The sequence below is a fragment of the Phascolarctos cinereus genome, unplaced genomic scaffold (genome assembly GCF_003287225.1).
Source record: "Phascolarctos cinereus isolate Bilbo 61053 unplaced genomic scaffold, phaCin_HiC Scaffold_4;HRSCAF=312, whole genome shotgun sequence".
In the NCBI taxonomy this organism is placed as follows: domain Eukaryota; kingdom Metazoa; phylum Chordata; class Mammalia; order Diprotodontia; family Phascolarctidae; genus Phascolarctos; species Phascolarctos cinereus.
In genome coordinates this window covers 721397010-721415283 of record NW_027555847.1, presented here as the reverse complement: position 1 = coordinate 721415283, position 18274 = coordinate 721397010, and the positions used below count along the sequence as shown (strand labels likewise).

Here is an 18274-nt window from a genome sequence, read left to right as displayed (position 1 = left end):
CTCAGCCCTGGTTTCCTCAGCAATCCCACCCTGGGGGTCCTTCTCTTTTCTCATTCTTTAGATAAGGCAGTAATCAGCCATAATCAGCCATTCACTCTGCTGGGTCCCTTTGAGTTAGACTGGCCAGTGTCCTTGGGCAGAGCAGGTGGGGAAGGGAGCTAGAGAGGGAGATAGACTGCTGGGCCTGGAGTCAGTTCAAATCTGGCCTCAGACGCTTCCTAGCTGTGTGATCCTGGGCAAGTCACTTCACCCTGCTTGCCTCAGTTTCCTCATCTGTAAAATGAGCTGGAGAAGGAAATGGCAAACACCCCAGCATCTCTGCCAAGAAAACCAATGAGGTCATGGAGAGTCAGACACGACCTCAGGGCCCTGAGCTGCGAAGGACCCGCTGCCTCCTTTTCCTGGTGTGAGTGTGCATCCAGTTTGCTGGGTGCTCACCCCCTTCTTATGGCTCCTCCTCTCTTCCTGGGTTTTAGTGACACTCTCTTCTCTCCTCTTGTAGAGTGAAAGTTCCCTGGGGGCAGGGCCTGCTTCCTTTTTTGTCTCTGAATTCCTGGTGCTTAATAAATGCTGGCTATTCATTCCATTACAACCCGAGGCCCGGAGAAGTCCAGGCAATGTGCTCTAGGCCTCTGCAGGCTAGTGAGTGACCGACCACCAGAGGCTTCCAGCAGTGGCAACCGTACACTAGGCACCGTTCGGTCGGTAGCCCACTGCCAAGGCACAGCTCAGACCCTCACGTCCACACCTCGGGCCGTGCAGCAGGTGCTTTGTTAAGTGTCGGCCCGATTGATCCTGACATTCTAGGCCTCAGTTTCTGTCTTGACCCTGGGCCAGTGTGTACTCTCCTACCCAGATTCTCTGCTGCAGACCTTCTAAAACAGACCTCCTCCTCTTTCCTTGCCCCAAAGCTAGGGGCCTTTCCTCAGTTCCCATCTTCTTATTCCCTTCTCTGAAGCTCTCCAACTTCCCATTGTCTTCCCTACAATGTAGTGTGCCCAGAGCTGACCGGCCCTCCAGGCTTCCCTGGGCCACTCTTGCCTCCCTGGTCCTGAACTCAGCCTGTGTCAGTGCCACTTCATACTGCCTTTGTTTTCCTGGCTGGCACATTAGAGTGTTAACTCTTCCCGAGCTTGTGGTCCATTAAAACCCCCAGGTCTTTTTTGTTTTTTGATGAATTGCCATTTAGATGCTTCTTTCCTATCTTATAAAGTTGATTTAAAAAAAATACTTCATTTATCCCTGTTATATTTAATCTTATTCAGTTTGGCTTGATGTTCTAGCCTGTCCAGATATTTTTGAGGCAGTGTTGAATGGTGGATAAAGTATCAGACTTGCAATCAGAAAGACTTGGGGGGCAGCTAGGGATGCAGTGGATAGAGCAGCGGCCCTGGAGTCAGGAGGACCTGAGTTCAAATGCAGCCTCAGACACATGACACTTACTAGCTGTGTGACCCAGAGCAAGTCACTTACCCCCATTGCCTAGTGAAAACAAAACAAAGCAAAAAAACCCCAACAACCCAAAAAAAGAAAGACTTGGGTTCAGGTGTGACCACTCAAAAGCTTTGTGACCCTGGGCCAGTCACTAACTCTTCTGGGCCCCTCTTCCTTAGCCTTCCTGTCTACTTGTTTTCAGTCCCTTTTGCTGAATCATCTTCCTCTTCCATGTGTTCATGCCTCAGTGGATCTGTCTCTAAAGTCTCTGTCCTGGATCCTATTCTCTTCTTCCCCTTACACTTCCACCCACTTCTAAGACTGCCATCATTACTTCTGTGCAGGCAATGAATGAAACCAGCTCTGATGACCCTTTCCCCACAGCCAAATCTATCCCTCCAGCCCTAACCTCTCTCCAGGCCTCTCGTCCCCAACCAGAAACGTTTGCTACCATCGTGCTATAAGAAATGATGAGCAGGCAGACTTCAGAAAAACCTGGAAAGACTTGTCTGGACTGATGCTGAGTGAAGTGAGCAGAACCAGGAGAACGTTGTACACAGTAACAGCCATGTTGTACGATGACTGACTTTGACAGACTTAGCCCTTCTCAGCCATGCAAGGATCTAAGACATCTCCAAAAGTCTCATGATGGAAAATGCTATCCACATCCAGAGAAAGAACTATGGAGTCTGGATGCAAATCGAAGTATATGCTATTTGCTATTTTTTTTTCTTCTGCTTTGTTTCGTTTCCTCTTTCTGGTTGTTCCTCCTATTGGTTCTAATTCTTCTTTACAACATGACTAATGTGAAAATATGTTTAATAGGAATGTATATGTGGAGCTTATATCAGATTGTGTACCATCTTAGGGAGAGAGGGGGAGAAAAATTTAAAACTCAAAAGCTTGTAGAAATAATTGTTGATAAATCAAAATAAATTAATAAATAAAAAAAGAAGTATTTGCTGGGCATCTCCCCCTGGCCAGGTTACTAGTACCTCCAGTTCAACAGCCCAGCCTTCAGTTCTTCCCCTCCCCCAGTCTTCCTCCTCTCAGTTGCCTGCTTCTGTGTTCCCATTGTCACCCAGGCTCAGTACCTGAAAGCATCTGATGCTTGGGTCTCCCTAAACCCGATGTGGCCAGCTCTCCCTGGGCCATGCCCTCCTTTCTGCTCCTGGTTAGGCCTGGGCCTTTGGACTAGCCTCCTGGTACATTGTCTCCCTACCTCCAGTCTCTCTGCCCCTTTCTTGCCAGACTAATCCCTCTAATGCCCCTGGCCTCCCCTCCAGTTTTCTTCTTCCCTGCTGCCAGGGTAAAAGACAAGCTTCTTGGCTGGGCATTCCTTTCCTACCCAATGTGGCACCAAGTTCCCTTTCTAACAGGCTTTGACACTGCTCCCCTGCACGTAATCTGGCTCATGGCTAAGCTGAGCTGCTCCCCAGTCTCTGATCTCGGCAGGCTCAGAAGGGTGTCTCCCCACATTGCCTTCGAGGGCAGAGAATGCAGACTCTCTCCACTGTGGAGAGATTAGGCAGGAAGGATTACACACTGCTACAAACACTGTCAGGAGGTCTCATGGCCACTGCCTGGGATGTGCCCTCGAGACCTTGGGGCTCAAATCCCACCTCTGACTGACTTTGTGACCTTGGACAAGTCCATTAACTTCCCTTGGCCTCATCTGTCCCTTCCAGGTCTAGCACAGAGTCAAGCACAGATCCCTGAGACACCCTGGATTCCATCCAAGTACTTTGCTAAAATGTAGGTAAACTACCAGATGCCCCACCCACCAGCCTGGGGCCTGAAGCCAGCAAGGCCTGTTCTGGATGAAGTTGTGCTGTGCTGTGAGATCGCTCCTTCTCCCCTCAGTGCTCACGAATCATTTCATTAATGCATTTTGGAATCGGAGCCAAGCTCACTGGCCTCTTCCTCTTTTGGAAGATCAGGACATGGGTACTCTTCCAGTTTTGCAGACCTCTCGTGGTTTCTATGGTCCATCTTCAATTTTCTTGAAGATTTCATGGTCTTCCGAAGCAGCTCAACACATTTGCTAGTTCTAGAGTCTGTTCTAAATTCTCTTCCCAATCTAAAAGCCTGCAGTCTCTCAGAGGCCACTCAGCACAATAGCTGCACGTTTCCTGGGAATGAATAGCTGACCCTGTCTGTGTGGCTGTCCCCCCAGGAAGCCCTGCTGTGCTGGCCACCCCTAAGGGGCTGAGGTATCTGTGGATCCGGTGAAATCCCTGAGTCAAGGGCTCTACTCTTGGCTTCCTGAGCATGCTCTCTCTCTCTCTCTCTCTCTCTCTCTCTCTCTCTCTCTCTCTCTCTGGCAACATGGTAGATAGAATGCTGCCTGGGAGTCAAGAAGACCCAAATTCAAATCCTGTTGGAGAAGCTTACTGTGTGTCCCTGGGTGAGTCACATCACCTCGCTCAGCCCCATTTCCCTTCTCCGTCAAATGAGGAGGTTCCAATCGATGGCCTCTAAGGTCCCTTTCTAGCTCTCTGCTCCTGATCCTATTACTTTCAGCACTGGATAAATGAATATATAAATGGACTGGCCCAAGTAGGCCCCATGGCCACTCTTCTTCGTTTCTGCCTCTCTCGCCCCGAGAGAAAGGAAGGAGGCAGACATAGGTCACTGACTAGACGCCTAGGGCCTGCTGCCACGTGTCCAGACCTGTGTTAGTGGCTCCATGGGGTCTTTACGTGGTGTGTGGGGTGGCACCTGAGAGCCAGCTTCTAGATCACAGTTCTTTCCATGGCACATCCCTTGAGAATTGGGGGTAGATGGGCCCCAAGGCAGCTTGCGAATCCTCGATCCTAGGACTGGGGCTGGTGGGGGCTACTCTCCGAGCTCCCGTGGCCCCCTGCGATTTGGCTTCTGCTCATGTGTCACCGATAGGCTACTGTGAATCAGGACAAGCTGTTATCTCTCCCAGGGTTTGCACTTGAGGAGAGGGCAGGGAGGGGAAGCTTAAGGCATAAATCCAGGTAGCGGAGACTGTCCCTTCAAGCCTCCATCTCTCCAGACAGTGGCCTTCTGATACGGGGATGTGGAAGGACGGCACCGTGGGAAATGACCGATGGCTTGTTGACCTTTACCCCAGCCCTGCACAAAGCCTGCAGGCTGGCCCCTGTGGGGCTTCAGCCTGGAAAGGGGCGCCGCGAGTGTGGGATGGCTTTCTTAGGGCCTTCAGTGCATTTTTTCAGCTCTGAGATGCTCAGGAGTCTATCTCTTCTCCTTAGCCTGGATCTTCCTGGTGCTTTGTGCCTGAAGACGCCCAGTCTTCCTCTTTTTCTCCTTGGCAACACACTGACGCAGGGGGAGGCAGCTGGGCGGATGCTGCTCCCACCCCTGCCTGGTTCTGTGGGGAAAAGTTCCATCTCGAGACCTCAGCAATCGGGAAGAAAAATGTCACTGCGACCCAGAGGACGAGCCCTCATTGGAGGCAGCCTCTCACTCTCTGGTGCCTGGTTGCCAGACGTGCAGACAGGAGAGAGGGGAGGGACTGGGAAAGAAGGGAGAGAGGAAGGGCCGCTACCGCAGTTAGACACCCAGAGATAGCAGAAGCCGCAGCCACAGCCCTGGGCCAGGCTTAGTGAGGCCTTTCATTGGAGCTCCAGCCCTGAGCGTTGTCCCGGGTCTCAGTTGTATTCCTGGCCCCAGCTGCCCACCTGCCCTTGCCCAGCCAGAAAACGCTGCTTCCACCTCGCCCTGGCTTGGGAAAGAGTCACTGATAGAAGGCTAAGGGACCTCATCAGAGGCATGCCTAATGTCCAGGGCTCTGGGAGCTAGGGGACACCCCCACCCACACATCTCTACACCCCTGTAAACACACTTATATACCCATACATATTTCACAACATATATATACCCCCACACCTACATGTGTACAGATACACACACTCACACTCATACATATACTCCCAGACCCACCAACTCATACACATACCAGCACAGCCACACAAACACATGTCCATATTCACGCCCACATATACACACCACACAATACAGATGCACACACCCATGCCCCCACATACACACAAACATCCATGTGCACACCCACATACACATACATATACACCCCACATGATACAGACACACACCTACAGTACAACCCCACACCCTGGCTAACCCTGGACTTATCCTCACATTGCCACCTCAGCCAGTGACCTCCAGGATCAGCCTCCTCTCTTCCTCCCTCCTTCCTTCCGTCCCTTCCTCCCCAGGGCCTAAAAGCCTCAGAGCAGCCCTGGTCTTAATGAAGAGTGTCCCTTCCTAGTCAGTATTTTGGGGACACCCTAAGCCCAGCTGGAAGCCTCGGCGCTGTCGGCCTTGGCCCTTCCTCTGGCAGAATGAGCCCGGGGCAGGGTTGCCTCAGTGTCCTGGGGGAGCCCCTGGATGCAGGATCATGGGATGGTGCAGAGCAGGCAGCGGCCTCGGGGACATGGCGCCTCATCCCCAACAAGGGATGGCGGATTGGCTGCCTCCTGACGCTGTCAGGGCAGTCTTCCTACTACTGAGCCCAGCCTGTCTCTCTAAGAGCTCCCCGTTCTGACTGCTGGGCCCTTCCGGCGTGGAAAGATGGGGTCCAGGCTGCTTCTGAGTCTCGGCTGCTCTGGCCTTCAGTGACAAAGTTCTTCATCCCTGTCCCATCTTCTTTGCTCTTCTCTGGACACAGTCCAGCTTTCTAAATGGGGCCTCCAGAGCTGACCGGTTTTCTAGATGGAGTCTGGTCAGGTTCTAGAGACAGTGGGACCATGAGCTTTCCCACTGTTTCAGAGCCAGAAAGACTTGACTGGGAGTCTTGGAGGCATGGGGCCATGATCCTTGTCACCCAACGTAGACTGTCAAAGCACAAAGGGATTTTAGGTCCCCACACCCATTTTCTTGATGAGGTAATTGAGGCTCAGAGGAAAGGCACTTACTGAGAGTCACACAGCAAGTGAGTGTCGGAGCTGAGTGAGGATTAAGGTGTTGCGAACTTTCTCACCCCCAAGCTGTTCCCAAGGCCTGCCTCACATTGCAGAGCTGGGGGTGGCCATGCACAGGGCAGGGGGTGCTTCCCCTTGGCCTCTGGTGGGTTTGCAGTGGCTTCATCTTGCCTGCTCAATCCCAATCCCAGCCACCTGGTTTTTGTCTTCTACATTAGAATGTAAAGGGACAGACTGTACTGGCTGGTATTTGTATCCCCAGGGCTGGCATAGAAAAGCGCTCTCTCTGTCTCTGTTTCTTCAAGGTTCCTTCCTTAGGAGTACGGTTCTAGAACTGGAGGCTCGCATAGACACTTTTAGCCTCCTAGTGGACCCTAGGCACTGTGTGATGGGGCAGTTGGGAGGGACCCCAGCCCTGAAATCAGGTCAGAGCAGGCCTGAGCGGCCTCGGAGGAAGAGCAGCTCTGATTTCTGCGTCAGTTTAAGGGCTACAAAGGACTTTGCTCACCACTCAGCTCACAGCACCCAAGTTCTCCTGACGGGAGCGTCCTCAGAGGCCAAAGAGTCCAACCACCTTATTTTTCAGGGGAGGAAACTGAGGCCCAGGAAAGGCATACAACTGGCTGGCAAGGTGTAGGTAGTAAGTGGATTAGGGTCTCCATCTGATGAAGAAACTGAGGCTCAGAGAATTGTATAAACCCACGTGGCAAGTGGATGGCTGAGCCAGCAGTCGGAGCTTGGTGTTCTGTCTGACTCCTTCCTCCACCCCACACTGCCTCTTACCACAGAACACACGGCATTAGGAGGTAGAATGTAGCAGTGTTTCAGAGTGGTTAGTGTTTGGGAGCCGGACCCAGGCGGGGGGGGGGAGGAAGGAGGCCTGGGGTTAAATTCCACCTCAGACCCTTGCCAGCCACACGGCCCTGAGCAAGTCACTGGAGAGCTCACAGCCTCCTTTCTTCACCTGTAAAGTGGGGAAAGTCATCTTTGTACGACCTGTTTCATAGAGCAGCTGTGGAGAAGGTGCTCGGTCAGCCATGGCGGAGCACCAAGGGCCCTCGGCAAGGGGTCCTTCAGGTTGGTGGACATTTCTTAAGCACCAGCTTAAGGGCTGGGGTCTAGGGAGCCAAAGGCAAGCCCCCAGAGTGGGCGACTCCAGGTCGTTTGGGAAGGGAGGGTGGCTCAGGGAGGCCTTCTGGGAAGAGGTGACGCCCAAGCGGCCTGAGCCTGGCAGGCTGGGGGTGGCAGGACATCTGACAGCAGGCCACGGGGCACCACAGTGCACAGAGCCTAGGCTCCCAGAGCTGTGCCTGTGGAAAGCCTTGGGACACTCTGTTACAGGACCATGGAGATGGTGGCTGCTGCTCCTAACCTGGGAAGCCCAGGTCGGGGAGGATTCCCTTAGTGCCACCTCCCAGGGGTCTTGGAGGCTCTGCCCTGCTGCACGTCCCCCCTCCTGGGGAGGAGGGACAGCAGGAACAGGGGAGTGCAGGCTCGGCCTCACGTTCTTGGGCCCTGTGGGCGAGGTGGGGCACAGATAGGATCGTATGTTTTAGGGCACTTGCAGGGACTCCCAGATAATGAAACTAAGGCCCAAGGTGGGGGTGGGAGGGTGAGAGGGTGGAAGTAGAGATTTGGCCAAGGTCACAGAACTAGGAAGGGGAAGAGCTAGGGTTTGAACCCAAGTCTCCTGACTCCACATCCCCTTCTCTTTCCACTAAATCATGTCCGCAGAGGTCCCAGATCAGTGGTCAGCCTAGGAGTGAGACAGGGAGGGCAGGGCTGCCTTGCCTGTGAACTCGAGGCACAGAGGGGTGTGGGCCTTGCACCTGGGGCCCACGCTGGCAGAGCTCCCGTCTCCTTGGCTCATGCCGCGAGCGCACCCTCCCTCTCTGTCTCCCTGCCAATGCGCCGCAGGGGCCGACCCAGGCTAGAAACACAAGACCACAGCTCTCAGTAGAGAGAGCAGGGAGATCTGAGGAGCAGGCTGTGCTAGAAAAAAGAGCTGAGGCTTCAGCTGTCTCCTCTACCCGGCCCCCAGCCTCCCCAGGCAGCACATCCAGCCCCTGGCCAATGCCTGCCATGGGGGTACCCTACCCCCTCTGCCAGTGCCCTTCAGCTCCCAGGGAGACAGGAAGGGCTGAGTCATGAGGGCATGGCCTCTCCCCCTCCCCCGCCCTGCCTCAGTTTCTTCCTCTGTAAAATAAGGAGGTGGGACTATGTAGTGAATGAGGCCCTTTATAGTACTGACATTCTATGTTCTATCTGTATTATTCTCTCCACGTGATGGAAGAGGTGATTGAGGCCCTAGCTGGCTCAGTGCCTAAAGCCTGGAAGACCTGAGTTCAGATTTAGCCTCAGATACTTCCTAGCTGTGTGACCCTGGGCACGTCATTTCACAATTGCTTACTCCTCAGTTTCCTCAGCTATAAAATAGGGATGTAATATAAATCAAACAAGTTGTTTGTTAATACTCTGCTTAGCATAGTACCTGACACATAGTAAGCTTCATGAAGGCTTCTTTCCTTCCTGAGGATAAGGGAAGTAGAGGCTCATCCGAAATCATACAGTGAGTTATTGGCAATCAGAGAATAATGCCAAGTCAGTCTTTGGATTGAGGAAGGAAGCTGAGTTTTGCAGTCCTGGTTCTGCCAGCCTCCTCCCCAGTGTGGGCCCTGCTCAGTGGTCACTTCTAGGTGGCTGGCCTTGCTCTCAGCCATGAGCTGTCAGTCTCCCCTGTGTGGGCCCTGCTCAGTGGTCACTTCTAGGTGGCTGGCCTTGCTCTCAGCCATGAGCTGTCAGTCTCCCCTGTGTGGGCCCTGCTCAGTGGTCACTTCTAGGTGGCCAGCCTTTCCATTAAGCTAGTTCCCTCTGAGTCTTCTCTACACTAAACTCCCTTAAATGAGACTCGTGACATGATTTCAGATTCTTTCCTCCTGGTTGTCCTCCTTTGTACATGCACTGGCTTAGAACTGGACCCAGTACTGCTTGTGGAGGCTCTGAGCCAGGCACAGGCTTTGTGACTATCCCATCCCTTTTTCTGGCTGATTTATTCAGCCGTAGATCACACAGGCTCTTTTTTTTTGGGGGTGGGCTGGGGTGGAGGGGGTTACAGGTCACACTTGTGACTGTCACTGAGTGTGGTCCACTAAAGCCATCAGGTCTTCTTCATTCACTTGAATTGCTTGCTGTCCAGCCACATCTCCCTGGCAAGGCAGGGACAAGGGGTTGGGGGCACATGCATTCTTCTGTTTGGTTGACTAGAATCACATCCATAGGGCCAGGCATTGGTTTCCCGGAAGCTGCAGTGGTCATGCTAGGAAAAGCGCCTTCTTAGCCAGTGAGTTCTCTGTGATGGAAGCTAATCGGCAGTCCCAGATTCATAAAGAGCGTTGTTTCTTTATGGTGACCCCTCCCAACCCTGACTTAGGAGGGAGCAGAGGCCTAACTTCTGGGGCCTTAGGAAATAGCCGCCAGCAGGAAATAGGAATGAAATGGCAATCTTGGAAATCTTGGCGTGTATTAAGAGGCCATTAATGACCTGATTCAGAGAGAACCTTAGCCCCACCATTTGCCAGCACAGCTCCAGACAGAGGGGACCCAGCCTTGCCCTCTATCCATTCCACTTCTTTCAACAGACACTTGCCTAACACCTTCAGTTCCCTCCTTTCCTGGTGACCTGGAGCAGGTACTCTAAGCCATCCTTGTTTCAGAATTACCCAGAAAGGAGAAGTAACTTGTCCACAATCACCCAGCTCGGTAGTGGTGAGAGCTGAGATTTGAACCGAGGTCTCTCTCTCCATGACACCCCCAGGAGGGGTCACAACAGCTCGCTTAGCCCCTCTTCCCAGGGGCCAACTTTTGTTAAGGCATGAAGGTTGATAGCAAAATACAATGTGTTCCACCCTTATTCCTCTTTAACACTATGAGCTCCCATCACTCCCATCCCAGGGTCCTTCAGAGTTAGACTGGCATGTTTACATGGGCTGTTGGGTCAGGGCCTAGAGCAGCAGCTTGAGAGGTCTGGGACTGGGAGTACTGAAGAGAGAGGTGGTCAGGGCCTACAGAGTCTGGGGTCTGGGACTGGGGGCACTAAAGGGAGAGGCCAAAGCCCAATTTTGCTTTCTTTTCCTGACACATGAATCTGCATCTGAGGGCCTCCATGCTGCAGCCCCATTCTGCTGGCCCAAGCTGAGTTCCTCCTGCTTCTGCTGTTTGTCTGCTAACCCTGAGTTATAGCCTGAGCCACACGAGAGTTTGAGTACGACCTACACCTGCCATGGGCTTTCTTCTAAGATTCCTCTCAGCTATGATTGTGCATGTTCTAGGACCCTTCCCACCCCGAGGTTCCAAGGCTCATGCCCCTCAGGCCTCACTTCCTGTGTTCTTAGCCCCTTCCCCACATAATACTCTCTTATTCCACAAAGCCCTCAGGAGCAGTCAAAAGATGAACCCCCCGGCTGCCAGGATAGGGGTTACAAGAATACACCAGGCTATCAGAGGCCAGAAACCTGGGCAAGACAGACAGACAGACAGATGGGAGGACGGCCTGCTAGTCACAAGCAGAATGCCTGAGGGGAAGAAAAGGCTTTATCCCGGAGAGGTTCTTCATTTCATTCTTGCCAGAGCATGACTCAACCCTAGGGCAGGGGCAGCCCCGGTAACTTGTCCAGAAGGGAGACTAGGAAGTGGCTGAGGAAGGCTCCAAGGAAGACACCTTGGAGCAGGCAGGCCTTGGAGGAAGTGAGGTGGCTCTTGGGCAGCCTCCTCAGAATGGCCCCTGGCCAGCAGGGCCCTTCCCCTTCCACCACCGGCCAGTGGGCCTGGGCTCCTTCCGCCAGACTCCATAGTCCTCCCAGCTTGCCTAATGGTATACATTGCTACAAGGACAGAGGCAGCATCCTGGTCTTCTGGGCCAACTGGCTAGCTCTTTCCCATCAGCGTCCCCCATTCCCCCCCACCCCCGCCCCACAGCTGTGTTGAGAAACACAGCCAGTGGACACTGTGGGCCTGAGGCCAAGGCACAGCAGGGAACAGGGGCAGGCAGCAGATCCGGGGGGAGTGGTTCAGCTGGGACAGGCAGCTCTGTGTGTGTGTGTGTGTGTGTGTGTGTGTGTGTGTGTGTGTGTGAAAGACAGAGGCAGAGAGGTAGAGAGAGACACGAGGGAGCAGGAAACAACAGGGAGGCGAGCTGGCTATGTGATCCCCTCCATTGCCCTCCTGGTGTCAGGCCCAGTATCCCAGAGTGAAGGTCACTGTCCAGGGAGGGCTCTCAGAAGGAAGTATGGGGGCAGGGGATGGCCCAAGCAGACAGGATCTTTCCATGGAATAGGATTTCCCCCCCTTGGTTTTCAAAGGTGATCATTAATATTTTTTCAAGCAGAGTCCAGTATGTGCTTGAATAGGTGCTGAATAAATACTCCAGGCTTGGTAGATGGAGTCCTTGTGGGGATAGCCAGGTATGGTTGGGGACAGCTCCAAATTTGGAAGCCAGTCCCAGTCCTGACCCATAGTAAGTGTGTGTCCTTGGGCAGGTCATGTCCCCCTTTCTGGCTTCAGTTTATTGAGTTGTAAAGTAGAGATGTGGGGGCAGCTAGGTGGCACAGTGGATAGAATACCTGGCCTGGAGTTAGGAAGACTCCTTTTCCTGAGTTCAAATCTCAACTCAGTCACTTACTAGCTGGGTGACCCTGGGCAAGTCACTTCACCCTGTGTGCCTCAGTTTCCTTATTTGTAAAATGAGATGGAGAAGGAAGTGGCAAATCCCTCCAGTGTCTCTGTCACAAAGGGGTCACAAAGAGTCAGACATGGCTGAAAAAATGACTGAAAAGTAGAGATAAAATCTGGCTCCCTTTGTCCCCACCCCAGGCAGTCACAGCGGCCTTCCCCAGACCTCAGAGAATGCTGTTGTGCCTTCTCTAATGCCTTTAAGATGTAATTACTGGGGCTAGGGTTTAACCCTCCTGCTGGAGGGTCATCTGCATGTTAGCTTGGTACCCTCCTAGTCCCCAGGACACCAAGGTCCTCCAACACTGGTGCTTGGGAAAGGTTCAGAATGACTATTGTGTCCTTCCTCAGGCATCTCAGGGTTGGGAAGCTTAAGCTGCTGTAGAACAGCTTCAGTGCCTTCTTCCCATCCCCTCGATCCCGGAGGGTCCCTGGGCTCCCTGTTGTAAAGTCCCCTGCCCTGGGCAGGACAGAAAGCACACCCAGACGAGGCCAGAGCCAAGAGACCCGAGTTGGAATCCTGGCTCGGCTGCCAAGAAGCTGTGTGACGTGGAACTGGTTCTATCTCCTCTGTGGTCCTCAGTCTCCTCGTGTGTAAAATGAGGTCTGGCTCTCTCTACTCCTACGGTCCTGACAGGCTTCTTCCAGCCTAGAGCTGCCAGCCCTTCAACTTCTCAGCGTGCTGCCTGGCAACCCCCTCAAACCCCATCGGTGGCTCCCTAACCTGGGGCGACAGGAAAGCTAAGGGCTGGAGAAGGCAGGAGGGAGTCCAGCTGGGGGCCTTCTCTATCCTCCTGGCATCAGGGAGAGCCTGGAGGCCGGCCTGGAGAGAGGAGCAGGCTGCCAGAGCCCAGGAAGTGTGGAGAGGGCCGCAGGGCCCCCGGGAGCACTAGCCTAGGCAGCCAGGACCCCAGGAAATGGGTTTGCCTCCTGGGCCAGGGGCTGGCCTGGGGACAGCATTTCCGACCTGGACAGCGGCTTTCACTCAGGGACTAGCTCTTTACAGTCTGTTTGTCCATGGGAAGTCGGTGTGGGACCCGGCCACCCCTAGGCGGCTGTTATCCAGCCAGCAGACCACACGCCTGCCACGCCCCCCCCTCCCCATTAGAGACTCACAGAATCTCTCCAGATCCTGAGGACTGGGCAGGAAGGCCTGGACATGGGCAGCCCAAGAACCGCCTCAAGGGCGGCTTGGTGGGGAGCAGTGGCATTTCTACCTAGGCAGCCCGTGGGGAGTTTGTGGGAGTGTCTCTGTGCCCTGGTCTTCTCCCGTGGCTCAGCAGTTCATTCAGACAACAGATAGGAATTTAAAACCAACGGAAACGCAGACCCGCCGTGCAGACCTCCCCCCTGCGCCCCGGGGCCCTGCCTGCTCCCCCCAGCGCCCCGGGAGCCTCGGGAGGAGGACTCGGGGGCCCGAGCCGGGCCGGGGAGCATCCCGCGCCGCGGGGCCAGGCTGGGGCTCGGCCCATCGCACCATACTCACCGTCTGGTTATCCTCGTACAGCTTCAGGTCGTAGCCACTGAGCTCCACGCAGAAGATGATTGCTGTAACCCCCTCGAAACAGTGAATCCATTTTTTGCGCTCTGACCTCTGACCCCCCACGTCCACCATTTTGAACGTCAGCTCTTTGAAGGTAAACTTGTTCTCCACGATGCCGGTGGTCATGTCCCGCGAGCGCAGAATGTCCTCCACCGTGGGGATGTAGTCCAGCGCGGCGATGCGCTCCAGGTCGTTCAGGTAGTAGGCAGCGTTGTCCTCCAGGTGGTACTCGCTGGAGCGGCAGAAGCACTGCTGCACCCCGGGGTCGGCCCAGAGCCGCTTCATGACCCCCAGCAGCTCGGGGGTGATCTCCCCGCGGCTCTCCGCCGGGCCCGTCAGCGCGAACAGCTGCACGGCGTCATAGGCCCGGTCCGGGTTGTGGAACTCGATCTTGAGGGCCGCCAGCGCTCGGATGATGCGCGTCAGGGAGTCGATGGCGTTGTACACGATCAGGGGCTTGTACTCCTTGCAGGCCTCCAGGTTGAAGCCCCCGCTGTGGATGATCTTCATCTGCTTGACAATGGTGCTCTTGCCCGAGTTGCTGGTTCCCAGGAGGAGCAGCTTGATCTCGCGGCGCTGGCGCTGACTCTCCGAGCGCAGGTGGCGGTCAATCCTCCTGGACCGCCGGGCTGCCTCTTTGTCCTCCGAGCTTTGCCGACATCCCATGGTATAGCTGCGGGGAGCCGACCGAGAGGGCGGGGAAGCTGAGACCGGGTCTGGCTCTGCCTCTGCCTCTGCCTCTCCCGCCTGCTCCTCGGTGCCTCTGAGTGAGTAGCTGCGGTATCTTGGAGTCCGCGTGCCAGGTGCACCCTGTGGAAAAAAGAATAGAGCTCTCCAATACCTGATGGGCCAACAGGTCTGTACCAACCGGCTCAGTCCCAGCAGGGGTGTGAAGACCTGCGGGTGGGCAGCCGCAGACGGACTGTTTCTTCCCTGCCTCTCATGGTGCTCCCCTGCCCACGGAAGAAATGGTGGCACATTCCCTTTAGTGAGAAGACACGTCCCTTGTCCTCGGCTTGGCCCAATCTCTCAGGTACCCCCTTCTCTTCTGCATAATGATTTGCCCTCCTTCTGGCCGAAGGTGAGGAACTGCCTAGCTCGACCTCGGCGTCCGTCTGTCAGCCTTTTAGCTGTGTTTTCCTGTTGCTCGGGTGATGCTGCCAGGCCCGGCTGGAGAACTGGTGCAGCCTCCTGGTGCTGCCACTGCTGCGGTGCCCTCTCGGCCCCTCCTGGCTTGGGCTCTTCCGCGTCAGATCTGGGCATCCCCGTCCCCCGCCTGCCAAACAGAGAACAAGCAGTGAGACCCAGATGGACTGATCTCCCTCTCTTGCTGCCTGCATCCTTCCGCATCTTTCTCTCTCACGAGCACCCCCAAGCACCCCCGAGCTGCAGAGGATAAGCAAAGGAAGGCAATTTCTGAGAGTCCAAGCCTGACAGCCCCGCCAGAAACACAGGAACAGCCGATGTGTCCGGGCCTTGGAACAATGGGAAATCAAATGCCCTTTTCTTTCCAGCCTGCTGTGGTGTTATTACCCAAACCCACAGGAAAACAAACAGTGTCTCCTGTGTCCCAATTTACTCCCAGCTAGAGCCAGCCGCTGGTCTGCCCAGCCCTGTTCTGACTGGTTTGCCTGAAGCAAAGGACGAAAGGGAAAGGTGAGGCTCAGTGGGGCCTAGGCTCTGGCCTTGACCCGCCTCCTCAGCCCAGCCCACTCTGTGTTTACTGTACCATTCATTCCCTCCCTCTGCTCCTGGCCTGTGGGTCCAGGCTCAGCTTCCCAGTCCCGGCCCCACCTCTGGGGTTTGTGCGGCTTCCTTTGGGGAGAGAAAACTAGATTAATAGAGAGCTGCTTGAACTGGGATTCAGGAACCCTGGGCTTAAGTCAGGAATGCTGCCTGGGTGACCTTAGGCAGCTCCCCTCCCTCCTCTGTCAAGGAGGGGGAGATGGGGTCACAGCGACTGGAAGGGCCCTTCCCACTGTGGCTCTGCAATCCTGGGAGGGTGACTGTGACATGCCTGCTGGACAGCTCACATTTCTGAAGCACTTCACAGTTGACGAAGCACTTTCCTCCCAGTGATCCTATAGGACATTCAAATCCAGCAAGGTTTTTGAAACACCCACTAGTCATCGGGCACTTTGCCAGGCATGGGGGATACAGAGAAACTTACATTCTACTGGGTGGGGGCCCATCATCACAGATAGGGATGATATGGAGGAGAGACTGAAGGGGGCAAAGGAAAGATCAGACCGAGGGCTCTGGGAATCTTTGAGGAGGGGGCAGTCATTGGCATCTGGAGGGGAGTGGGGGTCTAAGGAAGTTGAGCCTCGAAGGGAGAATGTGAAGCCTGGGCACTAGCTAGGAATGCAGTTGGTCTGGAACCCAGAGTGGATGAAGGAGAGTAACCTGGAATAAGGTTGGAAAGGGGTTAGAGCCCGATTAGAGGGGCTTGAAATGCCAGGCTGAAGAGTTAGTGGGTAGGTTTTTGAGTAGGGGAATGACGTAGACAGGCCTGTTCCTTGGCAGTTTAGAGGATTGTCTGGAGATGAGAGAGACTGCAAAAGTCCAGGCCAAAGGAGAATGAATGCCCAAGTTGTGCTGGTGGACCTAGGAGGAGGGGACAAACAGGAGAGATGGTTATCATGCCTTAGAGGGGTAAGCATTATTGTCCTTATATTACAGTTGAGGAACCTTGAGGTTCAGGGTGCAGTCCAAGTGCTAGGTGTCAAAGCCAACCAGAGCTCAGCATTCTGTTCACTGCCCCTCACTGTCTCCCAATCCATGCAGCAAAATGTCACATTCCCTGAGCAAGGGCCTTGGGCAATCCAAAAATAATGACTTCCTTTAAAGCTAGTAAGAAAGACAAGCACACACGTGAACTGATGATATAAAATAGGGAATGACAATCAATGCTTCTAGATGTTCAGAGAAGGAAAACTGAGAAGGCTTCTTGCAGGAGGTCAGACTTGAGTCAGTTTGGCTTGAAGGGGTGGGGGCTGGACTTTAATATAAAATCTTACATGGGTTCAAAAAAGCAACTTCACCAGTACAAGAGAGGGGAGGCCTGTCTAGACAACAGTTGGTCTAAAACAGACTTGGGAGTTCAGTGTCTGTTAACAATGTGGCATGACAGCCAAAAAGCTCACGGGACCTCAGGCTGTAGTAAGAAGACAGCATCCAGGACTAGGGAGGTCGTCGTCCCATCTAGAGGACTTGCTTCTGAGCAAGGAAAGATGTGGGACAGTAGTAGAGCGTCTCAGTGAGGACAGCTTGCATGATGGGTGGCCTTCGGTTTGTCCAGTAGGTCAATCAGTGGAGAAGAGAAAACTTAGGGGGACTCATCTTTAATAATGGCCTTGGAGAGCAGGAAGTAGGACTTGCAGAAAGACAAGTCGAGGCTTCATAAAGGGAGAAACCTCCTAACAATGAGAGCTGTCCCAAAGTGGAGCAGGCTACCATGGGAGCCGGTGGGTTTCCTTTCATCAGAGGGCTTTAAGCATGGTGGGAGGTGGGGAATGCTACAGAGGACATTCTTATTCAGCTATGGGTTTGACTAAGTGATCTCTTTTAGAACTTCTCATTCTAAAGAAGAGGGAGATGCTAGGGGGACAAAGGGACCCAAGAAAAGGCTTGGAAGACGGGGAATATAAGCCATATTTGGGTGATGCTGAGTGGTTTCCTTTCCAGCTCCCCAAATGGTGTTATACATGTGTAGAACACTGGACAGTGTGGGTCCTGGGAAGGATAAGATAGTCTTACAAATGGGGCTTTGGGACATAGATCCCCATACTGAGATATTTCATGAATCAGTAGCCATTCAAAACCTTAATGCATGATCCCTCCTTCACTGATGTCAGCTTTGATCAGCCAGCCAGAGGATATATTCATTTGAAAAAACTTGCCTATATACACATGGGTAAACTCCCACAGGTTATCATCCTACTAGTGGGGGAGGGCCCCATGCAAAAAACATATGTGACAATTGAACATGTATGGGATCATATGTGTAAGGAACATTATAGCCAGAGAATATAGATGAGAGAAAGATGCCAGGAACCTGAGGGGCCAGAGCATGTATGGAAGGCACACAAGTTAGGGACATACATGGCCAGGGCAGTTCACACCTCTGAGAAGTTTCAAGGCTACTAATGTCCTTCCTTCAGTGACATCATTCTTTGCTGGGCTCTGCTTTTCACTAGGCTTGTTGTCTGTCTTGGGTACATTATCTCCATGCTGGGCATCATTTCTCCAGTGGATGTATTTGTTGAGCATCTCCAATTTTCACTGCTCTATGGCCACTGAGTTTCTTTCTCTTTGCCACCCTTTTCTGGGCTTCACCTCTTCAGCCTATCTACTGACTCTTTGCTCCCATCTACTAAGTGTAATGACTGGAAAGCCTCTCCCTGAAAAGAGTGGACTGAACTCTTTTAATTAGCCAAGGGCATCTGAATAAACGTTAGCCAGAGTGCCCCCAGCCCAAGATTAAGCCTGTTCTTTTGACTGCCCGTGTCTGGTGGCGACTTAATGTCCATCATTCCAGACTATTTGATAGGTTTAGAAAATTCTTTGTAACTTTGGGGGTCCTGTTGTTCCCTCAATTTGAGTACTTCTTAAAAAAATCCTTTATAAGAGCTCTATA

At 53.5% G+C, this 18274-nt stretch overlaps 2 protein-coding genes across 4 annotated transcripts in view; one reads left to right on the top strand and one right to left on the bottom strand.

Annotated features, from left to right (window-relative positions):
• Positions 1-18274, top strand: part of RSPH14 (radial spoke head 14 homolog) — a 187387-nt gene that overhangs the window by 82452 nt on the left and 86661 nt on the right. The gene's annotated exons all lie outside the window — the stretch shown is intronic.
• The window catches only part of GNAZ (G protein subunit alpha z), a 108411-nt gene that overhangs the window by 43074 nt on the left and 47063 nt on the right, over positions 1-18274 (bottom strand). Inside the window, exon 2 of the mRNA XM_020996610.2 lies at positions 13579-14911. Coding sequence (XP_020852269.1) covers positions 13579-14301 — 723 coding nt within the window. The 5' untranslated portion in view covers positions 14302-14911. The remainder of the gene's footprint in view (positions 1-13578; positions 14912-18274) is intronic.